The sequence below is a fragment of the Labrus mixtus genome, chromosome 8 (assembly GCF_963584025.1).
Source record: "Labrus mixtus chromosome 8, fLabMix1.1, whole genome shotgun sequence".
In the NCBI taxonomy this organism is placed as follows: Eukaryota; Metazoa; Chordata; class Actinopteri; order Labriformes; family Labridae; genus Labrus; species Labrus mixtus.
This window is the reverse complement of record NC_083619.1, coordinates 12,854,437-12,872,837: the sequence shown is the minus strand read 5'-3', so window position 1 is coordinate 12,872,837 and position 18,401 is coordinate 12,854,437. Positions and strand designations below refer to the sequence as shown.

The 18,401-nt window shown below is 39.1% G+C and overlaps 1 protein-coding gene across 2 annotated transcripts; it reads right to left on the bottom strand.

Annotated features, from left to right (window-relative positions):
* Window positions 1–12: 12 nt before the first annotated feature.
* LOC132978988 (integrin alpha-6-like) lies at window positions 13–17,001 on the bottom strand. Of its 2 annotated transcripts, XM_061044411.1 has the most exons (26): window positions 16,728–17,001; window positions 10,041–10,168; window positions 9,836–9,915; window positions 8,641–8,902; window positions 7,464–7,595; window positions 7,117–7,330; window positions 6,848–7,041; window positions 6,644–6,741; window positions 6,379–6,503; window positions 6,201–6,290; window positions 6,035–6,096; window positions 5,680–5,840; window positions 5,454–5,597; window positions 4,877–4,992; window positions 4,605–4,761; window positions 3,765–3,848; window positions 3,583–3,662; window positions 3,361–3,438; window positions 3,161–3,263; window positions 2,812–2,982; window positions 2,541–2,639; window positions 2,316–2,426; window positions 1,979–2,077; window positions 1,722–1,850; window positions 1,452–1,528; window positions 743–881 (listed from the first exon to the last, which is right to left on the bottom strand). In XM_061044411.1, exons 1-25 carry the CDS (start codon window positions 16,904–16,906, stop codon window positions 1,463–1,465), a joined length of 3,162 nt encoding a protein of 1,053 aa, XP_060900394.1. In that variant the 5' UTR covers window positions 16,907–17,001; the 3' UTR covers window positions 743–881; window positions 1,452–1,462. The 2 variants fall into 2 exon arrangements, with proteins under 2 accessions (XP_060900393.1, XP_060900394.1); XM_061044410.1 differs by lacking the exon at window positions 1,452–1,528 and having other exon boundaries at window positions 13–881.
* Between the last annotated feature and the right edge of the window lie 1,400 nt (window positions 17,002–18,401).

Below are 18,401 nucleotides of genomic sequence, written 5' to 3'. Positions count from 1 at the left end.
CAAACACACATGTAGAAATAACGAACCTTTATTTGAAACACCTCTGTATTCGCTCTTTGTATTTGACAGCCTTAAATGTGACTTCTGCAGGGGCTTGATTGATAATTTATTTACAGACTGAGTTCTTGACCACTGTGGATAAGTTGCTGTTTAACCTTAAATTAAGGCACCTTTAGCATGTAAAGACGGCGTATTTATCAAAAAGTTAAGGCTGCTGCATTGTAGAAAATGAAGAGAAAAAAAAACACTTCTCAATCAAACATTTTCATAAAGTCACCTGTTTCTGCAATTTACTAGCCTTCACTAGCCAGTAACAAAGTTCTCCTCACGAAGAATAAATACCAACAATTCTGCAAAAACATTTAAAAAATGTACATAGAACCTGGAAAACCTCCAACCCTCTGAATAGTCAACACTGTGAAAGTGGTAAATATACAATAACAAGCTTAGACAGAAAGTAGCTGTGCAGGACCATCTCCCACAATGCAACTCTTCTTCCAGTGTTTCATACAGACTTTGTCCAAGATCAGTTCAGGCCCTGACTGAATGTGTCATCAAGTATTAAATCCCACATTTTTTATCCTTTTTTTTTAACTAACTTTTTTCTTGATATTTACAGCCTACATTGTGCAAAAACAAAGCAGAAAAAAAAAGCAAAATTTGAAGTTGATCAGGCGACAGGAATTTTTTTTTTTTTTGTCGGATCTCATTTGTTGTTAAGAGTAATGTTCCTTGTCCTGCCATGTTGTCATCCAGGACTTCTTTTCTGGACTTTCCCAGTTTCCTAACCCAGGGTTTACTGCTCTCTCCTCCCGTTTGATCCGAACAGCATTGTAACTTGGAATCTTATCTTCATATATGGCACGCTTGAAAAAGCCACACTGCAGAGAAAAAAAACAATTAAGACTTTCATGAGGGGGAGAGAATATTTAAGGTCATTGAGGAAAAAAAATAGGTTTAATTCACATTTAATGTCATTAGTCAGATTCACAAGCAAGAGTTGAATGCAATGTATCCATTAAAAGGTGTAGACAAGCCATCTGCACCTCTTACAGAGAATAATTAGATTATGCCTTCAATGTAGGTAGAATGAAACCTCCATACCAAGTGACAGAATAGGTAACAAAATGAATGAGAAAAAAAGAGGATGAAAATCAATGAGATGCAGAACAGTCCCCTTGATGTATTTCATCACAGCAGTAAATGACAGTAGGTGCTTATAAGCCATCACCTCCCCTTGCCATGCATGTAAACTGAAATGATCCACACATAATCGTGTGAGAACCTCTTGGGTATGAACTTTTAGCAGGAAAAATCATTCAGCTGTTAGCATCCATGGCTCAGCATGAGAATTGTCCACTGCCCTGTGAACCCCGGAAAGCAGCGCTTTCGCAGCAAAAAGGAGCGAGAGAAACAGTTAAACTCATTCTTGGACGGCCTTGTAATTTTACCCTCTCTCTTTTTATGCATTTGGTGTCAGTCTCTCTTTTTCTGATGGATCCTCTTTCTTTTTCCCAAAGAGTCCACACTGAGGAGAGGAAAACTGTTAGAACATATGCATAATGTGCTGCTGTGTATACCTACTGTTTGTTTGTGTAGAGGAATTCTACAAAAAGTACAATTTTAGGAAAGACTTTTTCAAATCAAACCATAAAAATGTAGGTGTGCTGTATGTGTTTCTAATAAATAAGAAGGGGTGTCTCCTTGTCATTCAGTCCTACCTTCCATAGAAGGAAAGCCAACAGAGCCAACAACAGCAGCCCAAACAGGACGGACAGCACGATGATCCACCATGGCACTCCTGAGTGCACTCCTTCTGCTCGTCTCTCTGGGAACACTGTCAGTCTCACCTGAGGAGAACAATGAAGCAGCAGGAGATTCATACTATGTAACACAAGCTCAAGTTTTCTTTATGTTTATGCCCTGCAATAACATATATACTAATAATAATGACCTCTGTAAAGTGTTGCATATTTACCTGTGCTTCAGCCTGTTGCAGCAATGTGTTCTTCGTTGTGCTTTCAACACGCAGAGAGGCCTTCACCATCACCTCCACATGATGTAGTTCAGAATAATTCTTTTTTCAAAGAAAAATGGAAAGTAAATCATTTTAATATTCATATACTGTAACCAAAATAGTATGGCCACAAAAATGTAGTGCAAGGTTATTTTTGTTCAATGGAAAACATCCAGCTATCACAAACCACACAGAAAAGTTGTCTAACTTTACATTCTGCAACTCTTCTTTAAAGCCATTGAAACAATGTTTTGTTTTTAAAATGGTATAGTTAAGCAAAAACATGAAACTTGACTACCTCTATGAAGGTGCCGTTCCAGATGCGAGAGTTGAGTGTAACCACTGCATTGCTATCCAAGCCCCGCAGGGGGCACTGTATCGTTACACATTTGGCCCCATTCCCACAGGACTGTCGGTAGAGAAGAAAATACAAAGTTACCTTCTTGGTCGCAAAAGCACAATAAAATAACACTATAAAACAAACAAGTTTAATTGGTTGTGGGGGGGAGGGTGGAGGGTTTACCAGAGTTATATATTTCTTGTCCGTTAAACTTGAAATAGTGCCCTCGTTGTTTCCCTCTGAGTTTTCAGCGGCTCTTCTCGTCCTAGGTTGACTTAGGTCCTTAAAACAGAGAAGTACATCCACCTTTTAGGTTAAACATTTCTAATTGTATAACTAAATGTAATTCTATAAACTTCATTCTTCTCCCAGTACACACCACTTAACTACTATGTGTTAGAGTAAACATGCATGCAGAGTGAGCAACACAGCTTGATGGGATGCGTTCACTGACCACATTGAGGGTGTTGACCACATCTATAGGAGTGCACTGTATGTTCTCCACTCCGGTGAAGCTGATCTTCGTCAGGTAGATCAGCCACTTCCCTTTCATTGTGTCCTTTGGCCAGTCGATGTCGAGGGTGGCGGTGCCAAAGCCTGACAGGCGCTTTCCCAGATTAACTATCTGTAAATCAAGACAGGAACAATCTCATGATATGATATTTATTACCTGACTGTAGAACATGTACATATAATATGCCTTGTTAAGATATACAAAAAAATACAAAGAAATAGAGAATACGTTTCAGGATTGCTGTTCAGAACTAGCCACTTTGACAACAAAATGATTTTCTTGAACTCACTCTGAACTGGTGTGTGACCTCACTGCCAATGTCACTCTCAGCCTTCATGGCCGCCTCACCTTTGACCTTTCCTGTGAAGTAGAGCTGAGATGGCTGTACTATTCTGGAGAGAGAGAAAAAAAAAATGCAGATACTGTAATGTTTAGGTGCAAATGTGTGTGTGTTTGGGGCGAGATCTTTTGTGCGTGCTTGATTCTTACCCTGTCAAGGAAAGCTGCAGCTTGATGGTCACCTTTGCCTTTGCCTTCACAGGAGCTAAGTCCAGCTGGACGCTTGTCCTGTCAGACCGGAGTTTGCAAAACAGGTCAGGTCAGATACTCAAATGTTTGAGAGTACCATTAAAACATATTTTATTTCAAAATCAATCACACAGCATTTTGAAAACTATAGATTGATGTTATTAAGTGGTTACATATACTGACGTATTTAGCTGAAGATCAACTTCCAGCTCGGTGGTGTTGGAAGAGATGCTTGATGTACTCAGATAAATGTAGAAGGTTGCCTACATATACAAACACAGAAACATTATATACATATAGACATAGTATAAACATTGATACATGTGCAGAGGAATAAAAAACATTGCCAAAAGAATTTCTCTCACCTGTGCGTCACGTTTGAAGGGATTTCCAAGCTCACAATGTACCTTAGAACCATCGTTATTGGCGCTGCAGGATACTTGCCACTCCTGAAATCAGTAATCATTTCTAATCAGAACCACAAAATGGTGGGTTTTTCTTTATTATTATTTTATATGATAGGACAGTAGGGAGTGACATGGAATATTGGGAGGAGAGGGTGGTGGAGACATGCAGTAAATGTTTGCGTGTCAGGCTCAAACCAGGGACAACATTCAAAGCAAGGACTGCAGTCTCGGCACATGGGTCACACAACCTTAAAGCTGAGCTTACCCAGCGCCACAACCTTTTGTGATTCTGTCTTAAAAGTGGTTGTGATTGGTTACTTCCTGAACCTCCTACCATACACGGCTGGATTGAAATTGTAAATTATATTTATGCTATGGAAAGGATCACTTTTTTTTTGTTTGCGTCTACAGAAGGAAGTTTTTGTTAAACTCTGGTCCAAGTGGGTTAAATATGTGAAACCACTGCAGACAGATTTTGTGGAGGTGATCGATCTTGTGATGTTGTCTTGTCTTAGCAAACCCCATTTAATTTAGCTGAATCTTTTATTTATTCGCTTATTTTTTTTTCTCTCTCTAGTATTTTTTCTGATATATATATTTTTAAATTCATTTTGAACGCACACTTCATCTCTCTCACACTGTATTTAGTGCTTTATGTTTATATTTTAAAAGGTGAGGACTGCAAAAGAGACTTAATTGCTTTTCTGTGACAATGCTCTGTAATATTGTTGCTGTCCAAAGTCTAAAATAAAGAATAAAAATAAAAAAAGTGGTTGTGATGGAGAAAGAGAGACTTACAGTAGCTGGAACGCGAGAAGCAGTATAGATAAGTGAGGGTGGAAAGAGGGCTTCCACAGAGGCTTCATGAGCATCATCCCCGTTCGGATTGGTAACATGGACCTCCAGGACAACGTCCTTCTGTTCATTGAGTGAGATCACTGGCACTCCATTCTCACTTCAGAGGGAGAAAAAAGCTATTAGGCAAAATTCCAGTGACTTTGTATGTTCATTGCCTTCAGAAAAACAGTTACTCTTGTGATAGAGGTGTCTATATGTGTGTATGCTCTTACAGTTGTAATTCAGTGAAGGTGCCTCCGTCGATTGGCCTGTGGCCGTAGCGATATTTCACCTGCAATTTGCTCTGACAAATGTTGTTGTTGGCACATCCCTCCTTCAGGAAATTCACCTATAACCATATTCACACAAAAGAGGATCCAGTAGATGCAGTGTTATCATCAATCAATCATAAGCACATCGAGAAAATAATTGTGTTTCTTCTGGGGCTGCAAAAAGCAATCCATTCCTGCATCGATGATTTTGATCCTTTTGAATAGTTTCAGTCATGTTTCAAGTTTAAAATATCAGACATCAGCTGGGACTAGCTTTTAAATTCTGAGGATTCTGAGGATTTCCTGCTTTATGACAGCAAATGTATGAGTATTTTGGTTTTGGACTGTTGGTTTGACGAAGGAAGCTATCTGTTGAGGTCATTTTGACTTTTTACACATTGCAATTTGCTTTTTTTACCACAATATTTTGACATAGACAAGACTAACAGATAACAATTTAATCATGAAAATAAACAGCAGATTTATTCAATTCATGGTTGCAGCCCTACATCATACATAAGTAATTAATCATAAATACCAATGATCGAGTTGTCGCTGGCTCATTGGCGTCCAGGACCGGAGCCAGTGGAGCAGTTGAGCTCTGTCTGCGTTTACGTTTGGATTCCTGGATTTCCACAGATATATCGATGGGGATCCCACGCAGCTTGTCTCGAATATTCTCCTGCAGAATGATGACACTTCACCACTTTACACACAACCAACAACACACTTTAAAGTTAAAAAAAATTCAATAGAGTCATTACCTGGACAGAAATCTTTTTAGTAATGCACTGTTTCTTTCCTTTGTCCATGATCATGACTCCTTTGGACTCGTACATATTATCAGGAGAATCGATGAAGGTCACCCTAGAATTTCGCGAGTCCTTCCTAATGTCAGCATCAGCCTGGATGGAGTAGGCCACCGCTAGATGGGGTAAAGACAAAAAGATAGAAAGAGGAAGATAAAGAATGACAAGATGGAAAATGAATTTAGTTCAAAACTTTAGCCTCTTTTTAACTGTGTGCTATTTATATTATAAGCATGGTTTCTTGCTATTGAATTTCTGTTTTTATGACATTTCACCCATTTGATTAAAGAAAAAAGACTAGTTAGCATACTCAGTTTCGGGGAGTAGGTCATTGGGTTGGCAGTGTAGGTGAAGCATGCCTCGACATCCAAGCTGAGGACATAGTTCATCCACAGTCAGACACTAAAACTCTTGAACAGACAGGATATTACATCAACTTTTTCTATAAAAAAATAAACAATTAATTAATTGGGTACCAGAAGTTGTTGCCGCAGTTCTTCTTAGTGAGGTCGATTTCTTTTGGGGAGAACTTGATTTCCTTTTTGATGTTGATAACAGGACGCGCTCTGAGAGGAAAGAACTAAGTGAGCAAATCTTTAACGAGGATGAGATATGTTTGGAGGGGGAAATGTACCCTGTACCCTGTTCACTCACCTGTAGACAAATACAGAGTCAGAGAGAGATCCGATAGCCAGGTCAGGGTAGGTGTTGCCATCCAAGTCCATATTGCCTGCCAAAGAGTAACCAAACAGCTTAGCTCCTGGCTGGCTGAACAGAACCTAGAGCAAGAAAAACACCATTTTATATGACAGCAAACCATTATGGATAGTTATTTCATTATTCTTTTCATAAATGAAGAATGCATGCCTTAAAAAAAATCACTGCTGAAAATACAAATTCCACCAACTGTATGACAAACCTGAGAAGCTTCTATAGATTTGAGTCCTGTGGCTGATCCATGGTAAATGTAAACCTTGCCGGCACCATCATCGGCGTAAGGAGCTCCTACTGCAAAATCTGACAGCAAGAAAAACAAGAGTGGCCTTACTTCAGGTGGACACAAATGTATCTAGATTTACTTCGAGGATAGACATGTGTACAAAAACAAACATTGTAGCCCCACCATGGAAACGGTCCTGATTGATGTCTCCCAAATTTTTTACAGCCAGGCCAAACATGGAGTCCTGAGGTCCATCTATTCTTATGGGTTTGACTTTGTTCCATTTTCCTGCTTTGTTGACATACACATAGACGGCGCCTCCGATTTCTCCATCCTTTTCAAAGTACTGAGGTGCTCCCACCACTATGTCCTCCCATCTAACAGATAAACATTTTTGTGAGTAAAAAGCACCTTTCAAAGCTGAAATTACAGATTGTTAGTTCTAGCCTTACCCGTCCCCATTGAGATCCACTACGGTCACATCGTAGCCAAAGGATGAGGCCAGGCCTTCTCCTTTAAGCGTGAACTCTTCTAGCAAGATGTTTCCATTTTCACCTCTTTTCAAGAGCACCACCGCACCACTATGGTATGCTCTTGGAGCTCCTGCCACCACAGTCAGCTCATCTTTCTGATTCGTCAGGCGAGTCCCAGAGTCTAAAGAGAAGCCTAGGAGACAGAGTCATCAGAAAGCTTGACTACATGGTCAGAGATACTTTGAATTGTTTCTTTGTGAGAATGGAGTGACTTAAGTGTTGGGAATAAGACTGGCAGTGAATTAAGAGAGCAAGCAGTGATTTACCGAGGTAGCTATTGGGAGGAGCAGGGATCAGGTCAGGGTTCTTATCATTCTCGTCTCCAGCCTCAAAAGGACCATCTTCATAGATGCCAAGCTCTAACAGGGTATCATTTTTTTGCTCCAAGCGTACAATACCTAGAGAAGACAAAAAAGGCAAAAGGTAAGACAGGAGAGAACTGGTGTTATAGAAAACAGAAAAAAAGCATTGATTGAAAATATAATAAATACATCCAATACTATAGATTGATAATAAAGCACATGCAAAGTTACATTCTGAATAACTCATAGTATTCTGTTGTTAGACTGGTTCAGTTTATCATTAGAGAAGCCTCCAATACAACCTGAAAAGGGGTGTCCACTAGTTAGTAGGTAAGACAATGCACTGATTCATGTCAATAATTTATAAGCCCCTTCAAAAAATGTACTTGGCTTCTCTTTCTACTGCTGTCTACACAGCAGAAATGTGATTCATGGTTACCACAACGTACTGCTGTTATAGGACAGAAAAGAGAGCAGTGCACTGCTAGCAGCAAGTTCAACATTAGCCAAAGCTAGCAAAATATCTGCAGTTAAGTCAGTTGTTTTCCCATCACAACAATTTAAGGCTGATTCATTTAATCTAAATTCTATTAAAAAAAAGTAAACAAGAATTGAAGCAGTTTCATGCTAAAAAGCTCAGAGGACAAAGCACATCGGCAGAGGTCACAGATCAAGCTGTCTAACTCTGCTTATTTGTAGCTGCTCACGTAGAGTGTAGCATAGAGGTCAAAGCTAGCAAAATGTCAGCTATCAGTGTTTTTCCATTAGTCCTACACATTTTAAGGCTGCGACTTTGAATCAAAGCCAGAAACCCCCCAAAACAGAGCCCTGCGACAAGACGTCAGCAGACCACACGCTGAGATGATGCTAACATTAGCTTAGCTTGTTTCTTAGCAATCAGTTTGTTTTGAGGTCAGGTTTCCTTCGACGTACAGAGTCAGACCATAAAACAAGGCTTGACACGTCTCATTCATACATGGTTATACATATGTCATAAAACTGTGAAATAATAATAAATATTCTATCACACTGGTATCAGAGAGGTTCTGGCTATTGGCCAACTCTCAATTTTAGGTATCAGATGAAATAACAAATTAAATTAGAAAATCACTTAACTACAAGCTATCACATATTAGAATACCTTTCCAATTGTATGCTCCAGGAGCCCCAAAGATGAGGTAGTGGTATTGCTTGTCAAATGTGGCCGAAAGGCCCTGCTGGCAGGAACCAAACAGCTCGTGGCCTCTAGGCCGGCTCTCACAGAAATGCCAGTTGCCTCCTTCCTCAGTTGAAAAGGGATCAATGGTCAAGTCCTGATCCAACACAACACACCGGCCGATAATGTCACGGGATTCAAGCGGAGTCCCCATATTGCCTCGACGCTGGTAGCGATGGGCACAGGTCTTCCAGGGAAACAGAAAGAAAGTGATTGATTTGTGGTGAAAGACCTAAGAAGGCATAGTGGTCAAGCAACATTTCCTTAGCATTTTAGTAGCTTAAAAGGTTTTTTGTATCATTGAAATGTAAGTTTGAAAATTGAGTTTTGCATGTTTTATTAAAAAAAGGAAGAAAGAAAGATGTCACTTGAACAACATTAAACAACATTGAAAATAATGATCAAAAATCACCCCATGTCTTACAATTTGCCTTTTCTTTTATTTGTTCTGTTTTATTTATTTTTTTATTTCTATTTGATTTATTTGGTTCTGTATGAATTTACAAAAAAGTGAAAAGAGGAAGCACTCTATTGTCTAACCACAAATGAACAATATGTACAAATGTCTGTGAATACGTATATGTGATTCCAAATAAAATTAAAATTAATAATAATAATGATCAATTGCAGTTCTTATGTATTTATCCATTTGCCTTATTGCATATCACTTATTAAACTGTCTTGTTTAAATCCAAGACACATTTTTAAGGGATTTAGTATCTTATTTTTATACATTTCCCTGTAAGCATGGCATGTTTGAGGACCTTGATATAACATGCAATATTGTCATGAATTTAAAATAAATGTTGGTTTGAATGTGTCTGGAAATTCAGAAGGGCTGAAACTTGTGAATATTGTCATTATCAAGTCTTCTTAGAATAGTGTAGTCACTAAAAGTCACTCAAATCTGAATGTCTTGTTATGTTCATGTAGGAAAAGGCCCTTACTGGAGAACTTTTCGCTGTTTTATTGGTTTAAAAAAAACAGTTGCTGATTAAATTTTTTGTTGATCGGCTAATCCATTTATTCACTTCCTGTTTAAGTTCAGCACTTAGGTTCGAACTATCAAACTGAAACTGTTTCATCTAAAGATCAGAGTCAGATAAAAACACAGTCTCACCAAAATCTTTCCTCCTGGCCCCTGACTGCTGACTGACACTCCCATCCACTGGTTCTCTTTACTTTCTTTTGAAGTATCCTCTACACATAGGTTTGGGGTAAAAGAGGCACAGACAGACAGATTATTGGCTCAAGCATACAGAAAAGGTGTGTAAAATGTATTAAAAAATGCTAGAAAAATGTACAGATGTCCCTGGCTATCTCACCGTTGTTGTCAAAGAGAATTCTGGTACAGCCCGTTGAGGTGGAGGTCATGTCACAGCTGTACAGTCCTCCTGTCACTTTAGATGTATGACCACTCAGGGCATTTGCTCTCGGGGCTCCCACCAGCAGCCTGTATCACACACATCAATTAATCTATTAACAGAGGTGCATGTAGATCAGTACATTGTAAATTGAATCATTACATAATCACATCAATGTTGTTATACGTGGCATCATGCTTTCTATGTAATCTAGGCTTTAAGTTTATTTTAGGCATAATCTGAGTTTCATGTACCAATGTTATGCATTTTGTATTCAACTTTAACTTTATTTCAATCAGTGGCAAAATTTTACATCTTATGTAATGCATTCTATTTTTATATTTATTACAACTATTCATACCAGTTTGGTTTCACCGTTCATTTTATTATGTGGGCACTTAATCCTTTCTTTAATGATTTTTTTGTCCTTTTCACTTGCATTTATTTTCCACACTGTAAGGCACTTTGAGCTGCATTTCTTGTAGAAAGGGTTCTATACAAATGGAGATATTTCTTGAGGCGCAGATGGGCTAGCGGTGAGGTGGTGCCCCATGTACGGAGGCTATAGTCCACCAAGCGGTGCCAGTTCAAGTCCGACCTGTGGCTCCTTTTTCGCATGTCTTCCCCACTCTCTCTCCCCCATTTCCTACTCTATCCACTGTCCTATCAAATAGGCAAAGATATACAGTAAATCAAAAATTCAAAGTGAAGATAAGCAATTGTTAAAAAGGCTCAAGCAGCCACAAGACAGCACACATATCTGGGCCTCTGAAATAGAAGCATTCCAGCATTTCTTCCATTTTACATATTATATTATCACACATTCCAGTCTACTGTGTCGCACAGCAGCCATATTGACACACTCTAACACACACACACACATGCATGCACACACACACACACACACACACACACACACACACACACACACTCACACACACCAACAAACTGATGTTCCATGTCCTTACAGTAGAAATTAGTCAAAGACCCCTTTCAAATGCCTGCTGTGTTTGATTGAACCAGGCCCTATCTCTCTTTTCATGCACACACACACACACACACACACACACACACACACACACACACACACACACACACACACACACACACACACACAGGCTGCCTTTGTGGACAGGGACAAGGGCAAATGCCACACCCAAGTCTTGACGACGGGCACCCGGTTCTCAGGGTTTCTTACAGAGTAAAGCTGTCATCACTTGAACTGATGCTTTGTGGAGGTTTAAGGTTTTACCATGGAGAGCAGAGCACACACACACACACTGGCAGTACCCCTCCAATCGCTCTTTTTCTCTCTCTGTGTATGTTCCAGGAGCTCACTCTGCCTGGCCTTGACCTTTACAGTTAATGTTGTGCAGCACACTGTTCTAACTAGATCAGATTAGACAAAGCCATTTTTAGCTGGAACACAAAGAATTCTCAGATTCACAACATCTGTGAGGGAGTTTACTGAGACATATAGCCAGAGTGAAGAGGTGAGGCCTAATATGATCAGCATGTCTAGAGAGCAGACCTCAATACACTGAGTTCTAACAGTATGTAGTAGAGACTATAAAGCTATAAACTTTAGAGTGTGTAAATTATCATAAATATTTAACCAAGCAGGTGTGGTGTGGATCAGCACAAACAATCAATTTATTTATATGGCATGCAAAAATATGGCTAGATTAAACTGTCAGTTCAGTCTTTAAATGGCTTTTAGAGGACTGTCAGGCAGATTAACAAAATATGACAAAATGTCAAAATTATTAAACTAACCAGAACGAGTTATCACAACAGAAGCACACTTCTTTTTTGTTTGGACACTGTTTACCCCTCTGTAACCACTGGATTGGTTTGGCCTTGTTTTCAAAACCAGAGTACTATAATTTGAGCACTTATCCCACCTAATAAGTGTCCATTCCAGAATATGCAAACAAAAATGGGAGAGGATCACTAGACTTTTGATACCACACAGTCTGAAGTCAACCCTGTGCCTCTTCAGGCTGGAAAACGCAATTGTTTACACTAAATGAAATGAATAGGACACGTGCATTTCTGTCAAAGATGACAAAAACAAATGAAAGATCTTTCGAAATAATTTACGTGACTAACGGTGAATCCAAGGGTGGCTCAACTCCGCGTCCATTATCCTGTGACTTAGGATGCCAATGGATGGAATAGAAGTGAAAAGTTTTCCAAGATGCACTGCATTCTGGGAAATAAGGGTCATTGGTTCTAGGGTCTCTGCTGCATTAATAGAGAAGGGATACTGTAGTTTGATGATACTCAGTGCCTATTGTTATCTGTTTCCTTTTGGATTAATGCAACCAAAAAGTAACATTTACACAGCAACAAAAAATACTATTTTGAACAAATAACTTACAACTGTAGCTGCAAATCAAGCGGCAGCCTATTGAAAAATAAATCCACTGCAGAAAGAAAACTGGAGTTCTTACAGTGTCCACTAAAGGTTGGCTCAAAAAAAACAAGAAATCTACACTAGAACACATATTGAAAGGCTATGGGTGGGATTTTTATAACTCATATGTTTTGATTACACTATGGCTAAAAGTTGAATACATTAGGCAGTATAAGGGGTGTGGCTGATTTGACTGACAGTTGAGCACATTGTAGCTTGCCAGGAGGCTAGGCTTCACTTTAGCTAGCTTTGTTAGTTTTCCATCATTTGGATTATGCAAAGCTAGATGTCGAGCTGCATGAGCCAAATGGGTGCGTTTCGGCAATCCCAATAGTCATCGGGCCTGCCTCAACTACTCCACCTCTTTGCCTGCTTCTTGATTAGCTGGGAGTTAGTTCGAGTCAGCATTTCCAATGCTCGGATTGTCACCATTTGTCTTTATAATTGCCTCTTCAAAAACCTATGGATGACTTCACTGAAACTACATCCATGTTTAATACTGTACAGTTAATGCTACAAATACATTATTACAATGATAGTTTCCTTGTCATGATTTTGAAAATAGAGACTAATCTCAATGGACACCAATTGTCTATTACTACACACTATTTTGGGTATTTGCCATTGAAGAGTGGAGTTGACATTATGTGTCAGGGCCTGACACTGTGATGAGGCCATCTGCGCTGTCAAACTATCTACACCAGCAGAGGAAGCACCAACACATGGGCTAAGTCTGCAGGAAGGACAAAGACAAACACAACTGAGACAAACACACTGACGGCAACCTCTCCAACAGAAGGACACCAGTGACCAGCGCAGAGTGACCATTAGAGAGAGAGAGAGAGAGAGAGAGAGAGAGAGAGAGACATCCAATTAAGAGAGAAGATTTGTTTTTTGTTTTTTTTTCTTACTTGGAAACACCCAGTGGTACCCTATCAACTAGAGGCATTCCCCTCCAAATGGGTTGCAGATCCAGAGGCTTTTTTTTTTTTTTTATCATGTGTTACCCAACCTCTCCCTACATCAGCAGGCTGGATTCTGACAGCTGCCCAGATGTAAATCTGATTTATGTTCCTCTCTGCATTCCTTCAGCATCACTTTTTATTTTTTCAAGATTCTTTCACTCCATCTTGCTTTGATGTTAGGTAACCTCAGACAACCTGAGAGCAAGACAGAAAAGGGAGCTTGAAACGCTTTCTCTGTTCCTTTAATCATTTCTTTGATATATACACATTATAACTTTGATATTAAAATCTATTTCTCAAGAACACACACACATACGCATGAACTTCTTTCTCTTGCACATTTAGCACACACCATCCAAGATCGTAATCTTCTTTAAGCCTCAGTCTGTCACCTCCTCCCTCTCCTCCCCACTCATGCAATTGGCGCTTTCCCTCTTGATTTTATGATAGGGACAGCGCCATCGGGTAATTATGACAGCCATGGAATGCTTCACACACACACACAAACAGAAAAACACACATGCAGATATAAGATCGCATCATCTCCTGCAGGTACATGTAAGACTTGTCACTGAGGGACCTCACAAAACTCTTTCTTTGGCATGCATGGCTGGTAAAGAATTGTGACTCAGTGTGCACACCCAGCAGTGAAGAGACACAAGTGTGGGAGGGGGACACAAGCGCACACACACACACCTACTTCTACTCACATATTGCTACAATCCATGTTAGTGAACTCTCTAAGGAAAAGAAAATCCAAGTCAGCACAAAAAAAGTCGATCAATCAATCCATCTCTTCTTTCCCCTCCCTCAGGTTAGGAATTTTTCAGCAGCAGTTTGAGCTCTCTGACGCTCCTCCAAGTCACTGACAACTCAGCAACGCCTCAGTGCACAGCCACAGCACGCATCAGCAACGTTAGAACACACCAAACACGCACTAACACACTCATACACACAAAGCACATGGATGCATGTGCACACACACACACACACACACACACACAAATACACAGCCAACAGGGAGAGCACATTCCACCACTTTAACAGCAGGTTGAGCACCGTCACCTCCAAAACAAACATGGCTTCCTGCTTGGACATGCACACACACTTTCAAACTTGTGCTATAAGTTCACAAATGCAGAGGATGTTTCAAGTTCATTGAAGCTGGCTAGAGAGAAGACTGTAACACATCAGACTTGTTAACAAACTAAGTACCTGACACCAGATTAGTGCATGAGGGTAGGGAAAAATTAAAACCTGAGTGAATTTACATCCATCAAAAACAAGGATTACAGCTGCAAACAGAGTAAATTATTTTATTATTTTATTATTTATTAACTAACTTAGTCATTCAAAAGTTTGATCAATAATTGTCAGACAACAATGTCAGAAAAAATGCCCTGCACACCCACTCCATTGACGTACTACAAATACAGTCAAAACAAACCACAACTTGAGGGGAACAAACATATCTCAATATTTCTTAAGATAAAAGTGTCAAATACAAAATCCAGTTCAGTAGCTACGAGTTCTCCTAACAACTTAATTTACAGTCTCTACACTTTTTGTTGTCTTCCCTTTCACAGAAACTGAAATGTGTTTGTTTTCTTGAATTATTTTTACAACCTGAAGCAGGGGGACTCTGTGCTGGCTTTGGTCTTGTGCTGATCACCATGTGTCTCTCATTTAGACACAGCCTAAAACTAGGGCACAAACTGATACTGTGTGTGTGTGTGTGTGTGTGTGTGTGTGTGTGTGTGTGTGTGTGTGTGTGTGTGTGTGTGTGTGTTAGTGCGTGTGTGTGTGTGTCTGCTACAGTGCAGCATCACTAATAGTGAGTAAATAAGTTATGAAGAGTATTTATTCTTTATATGAAAGGTTTGTCTGTGCCAAGATCAGATACCTGACATGACAGTGAACATACTTTGGTGACCTTCAGGTATTAGCACTATAAACACCAATACTAAAGGAAAGTTTCACACAACACATGCTGACTTGCTATAAGCTATAAGTGTGTGTATTGATCAGATCTGTATACAACATCCGTTGAAAAATGCAAAGTTAGCATAAATTGCATTTAATAAAAATACAGAAATATAACATTCTGCATAATTGCAACTTATGCTACTGTATACAACAGACACTATGAAAAGTTCCTCTACACTTTCTCAAGTGCTGTAAGAAAGAACATTGTAGTTTTTCATTGTAGCTATAAACAGCTAGTATACATAATATCACCATTACTATATGGTTTAATTCATTTTGATCAAGGCTGTATACTCATAATACATATGTCCACGATGAACTTATAAAAGACAGCATCAGCAGCTGTGTTGACTATTGATGTTTATTCTGTTTTTGTACTGAGTTCCTGCCTTTGCTTTGTCTGTCAAATCACTTTTTTTTTATTACATTTTTATCATAACTACTTATGTAACATTTTCAAAGCAGGACTTTGACTTTTAACAGAGTATTTTTACAGTAAGTTATTGCTTTCTCTGTAGACCTTCATACTTCCTCCCTGTCTAATTAGACTACAACTGAACAAAAACCATTTAAAGTCACTTAAATGACAAACATGTACATTTTTGTGGGTCCATTGTAGAGACTGTGACTGGTCTGATCTCAGGTCAGTTAATATTCATGCTTATTAACCAGTGAGCACTTGATGGCTGTAAACCTTTATGTTGGGTGACAACACCCTCTGATTCAATGCCCCTAAAAACGCCAAGACTGATTAAATGAGATGTTTTGTAGCTAAACGCTCGAGGCTCAGTTTCACCCCTTGGTAGAAAGTCTCAAATGTCGGCGCGCGACTTGCGTGCACGTGAACAACAAGTTATTTTATTGATGTCCAAAAATACGAATAAATATATAACTAGAAGGAAAGACTCACCAAAGATTAACCATTTCAGTCTAACCTGCTACAGTAAGGGTAATGGTTTTCTGAAGCTACTGTTTTATGGAAAACTGTGAAGAAAGAAACCACCTGCGACACACCTTTGCTCAAACGGTTCCGTATCCTATTAGCACCCTACTGTCATTATACAGCTTGAATGATGTCTGAAGTTCTCAAAAATAGGTTTAAAGAGGCTAGCCTACTTCACCTTCTGTAACAGCTCTGACAGTCTTACAATAAAGCTAAAATTGTCTACATTGCTGTGAGTTATTTGACGTGTGAAGCGTGTTTCCAAGGCTATGGCGATACACAGAGAAAATAACTCCAAACTTGATCGTCTTTGAACACAGAAGTGTGGCACTTACATTCTCTTGCTATCTGGTTTAAGCTGCCAATGCATCGCGAGAGAGAAGCCAAACAAGCTACCCGGGTCCCCGCTCTTCTTCATGACACTATCGGTGTCCAGGTTGAAAGCCGACAGCCGCAGACATCCAGAGAGAAAGACGAGCAGCCACAGGCCACAGGTGATCCTGCTGCCCTCCATGACAAATAATCTAATAAATAATAAACTCCCTTGAACTGCTGAGATGAGAGTTCTTACTGCAGGAGGTGCAGGAGGGCGACTAACTGACTACAGGAGTGTTGAATGTTGTCCACTTTACTTACACAGGCTGCCCCTCCCACTGGTCTCTCCTGGCACACACGCGCACACAAACACGCACACAGACACACACACACACACACACACACACACACACACACACACACACACACACACACACACACACACACACACAACCTCACCTCAAACAGCCTGGATGGTTAACTTGTATTGTCATTTTGGGAGAAAAGATTGTGTTTCTTTTGTCAGCTTGTAGGAAATCAATGCTGCAACCCAATCAGGTCATTTGTGCCTCAAGCTTTGTCAAAACAAATAATCAGCAAGAAAAAAAGTGCTTCAGGCTACACATTTGCAGCTTCTTATGGTAGACATCTTTATATAAAGACTGTTAAAGTACTTCTGTTAAACTCCCTTGGTAAAACAGGCATAAACAAAATAGCCTATATTTTAAATCCCACAAGAGGGAAATGCTGGCAAACTACCCAGTGACATAAAAGTGCGAGCCGCCAAACTGTTCCACACTCTCACAGTAAATTGTGTTTGCTGACTTTCTTGAAGTCAACATGGGGAAAACACGGGTGAGTCAATATACAGTAGTTATTTTTTGCGAGAGATTTCCTTGTTGGCTTTAAGTGATCAGTCTCAACAACATTAGAAGTACAAAATGATGCTCAATATAATGCCACAATACATTACAGTACTCAACAATACTATACAATACAAGACAATAAGATGCAATATGATACACGGCCACAAGTGAAATATATCACAGTACCCATATAATATAATATGATACCGTAGAGTTCTATTCTATTCTATTCAATACTTGACACTTTATGATACAGTGCTCTTTTACATTATAGGATATTATACAATGAGATACAATAAACGTAATGATTTTTGTCTTGGACTTGGCCACAAAAAACACATCAAAACAAACAATAATCAATGATCTGGACGACAAGAGAAAGGTGGGAACAGAGAAATGTCAAGATAAAGATGTGTTTTTGTAATTGAGATATGCCCAGATACATTGCTACACTCTAAGAAATTGCTGTAAATTTACAAGGAAATTTCATCAGTATGATCCTGTCATGTTTAAATACAGGACTTTACTGTATTATAATGGTTTATAACAATATTTTACTGTATTATTGCTTGAAGGAAACAAAACGGTAATTTACCGTATTTTTTGCAATGCATTTGTCTTAATATTTTAAGTTTCAATTTTAAATGCACTGTTTATTTATTATTTTAAAACATGGTGTTTTATAACATGACATGCAAGGATTAATTAATCAAATCACTAGGTTTAGAAAATAAATATATTGTGTCCATTTTGATAGAAGGAAATTAATCTATAGTATTTACAATTCACAGTAAAAATCTGCAAATATACCTCTTGTGAAGAAGTGTA

Excerpts from the sequence above, each read along its gene's own strand:
- LOC132978988 (XM_061044410.1), bottom strand. The coding sequence starts at position 16,906 with ATGGAGGGCAGCAGGATCACCTGTGGCCTGTGGCTGCTCGTCTTTCTC. Across the intron at positions 7,042-7,116 it reads GTGGATCTCAATGGGGACGG|ATGGGAGGACATAGTGGTGG; the intron begins GTAAGGCTAGAA and ends TTTATCTGTTAG. Across the intron at positions 1,851-1,978 it reads TGCAACAGGCTGAAGCACAG|GTGAGACTGACAGTGTTCCC; the intron begins GTAAATATGCAA and ends TGTTCTCCTCAG.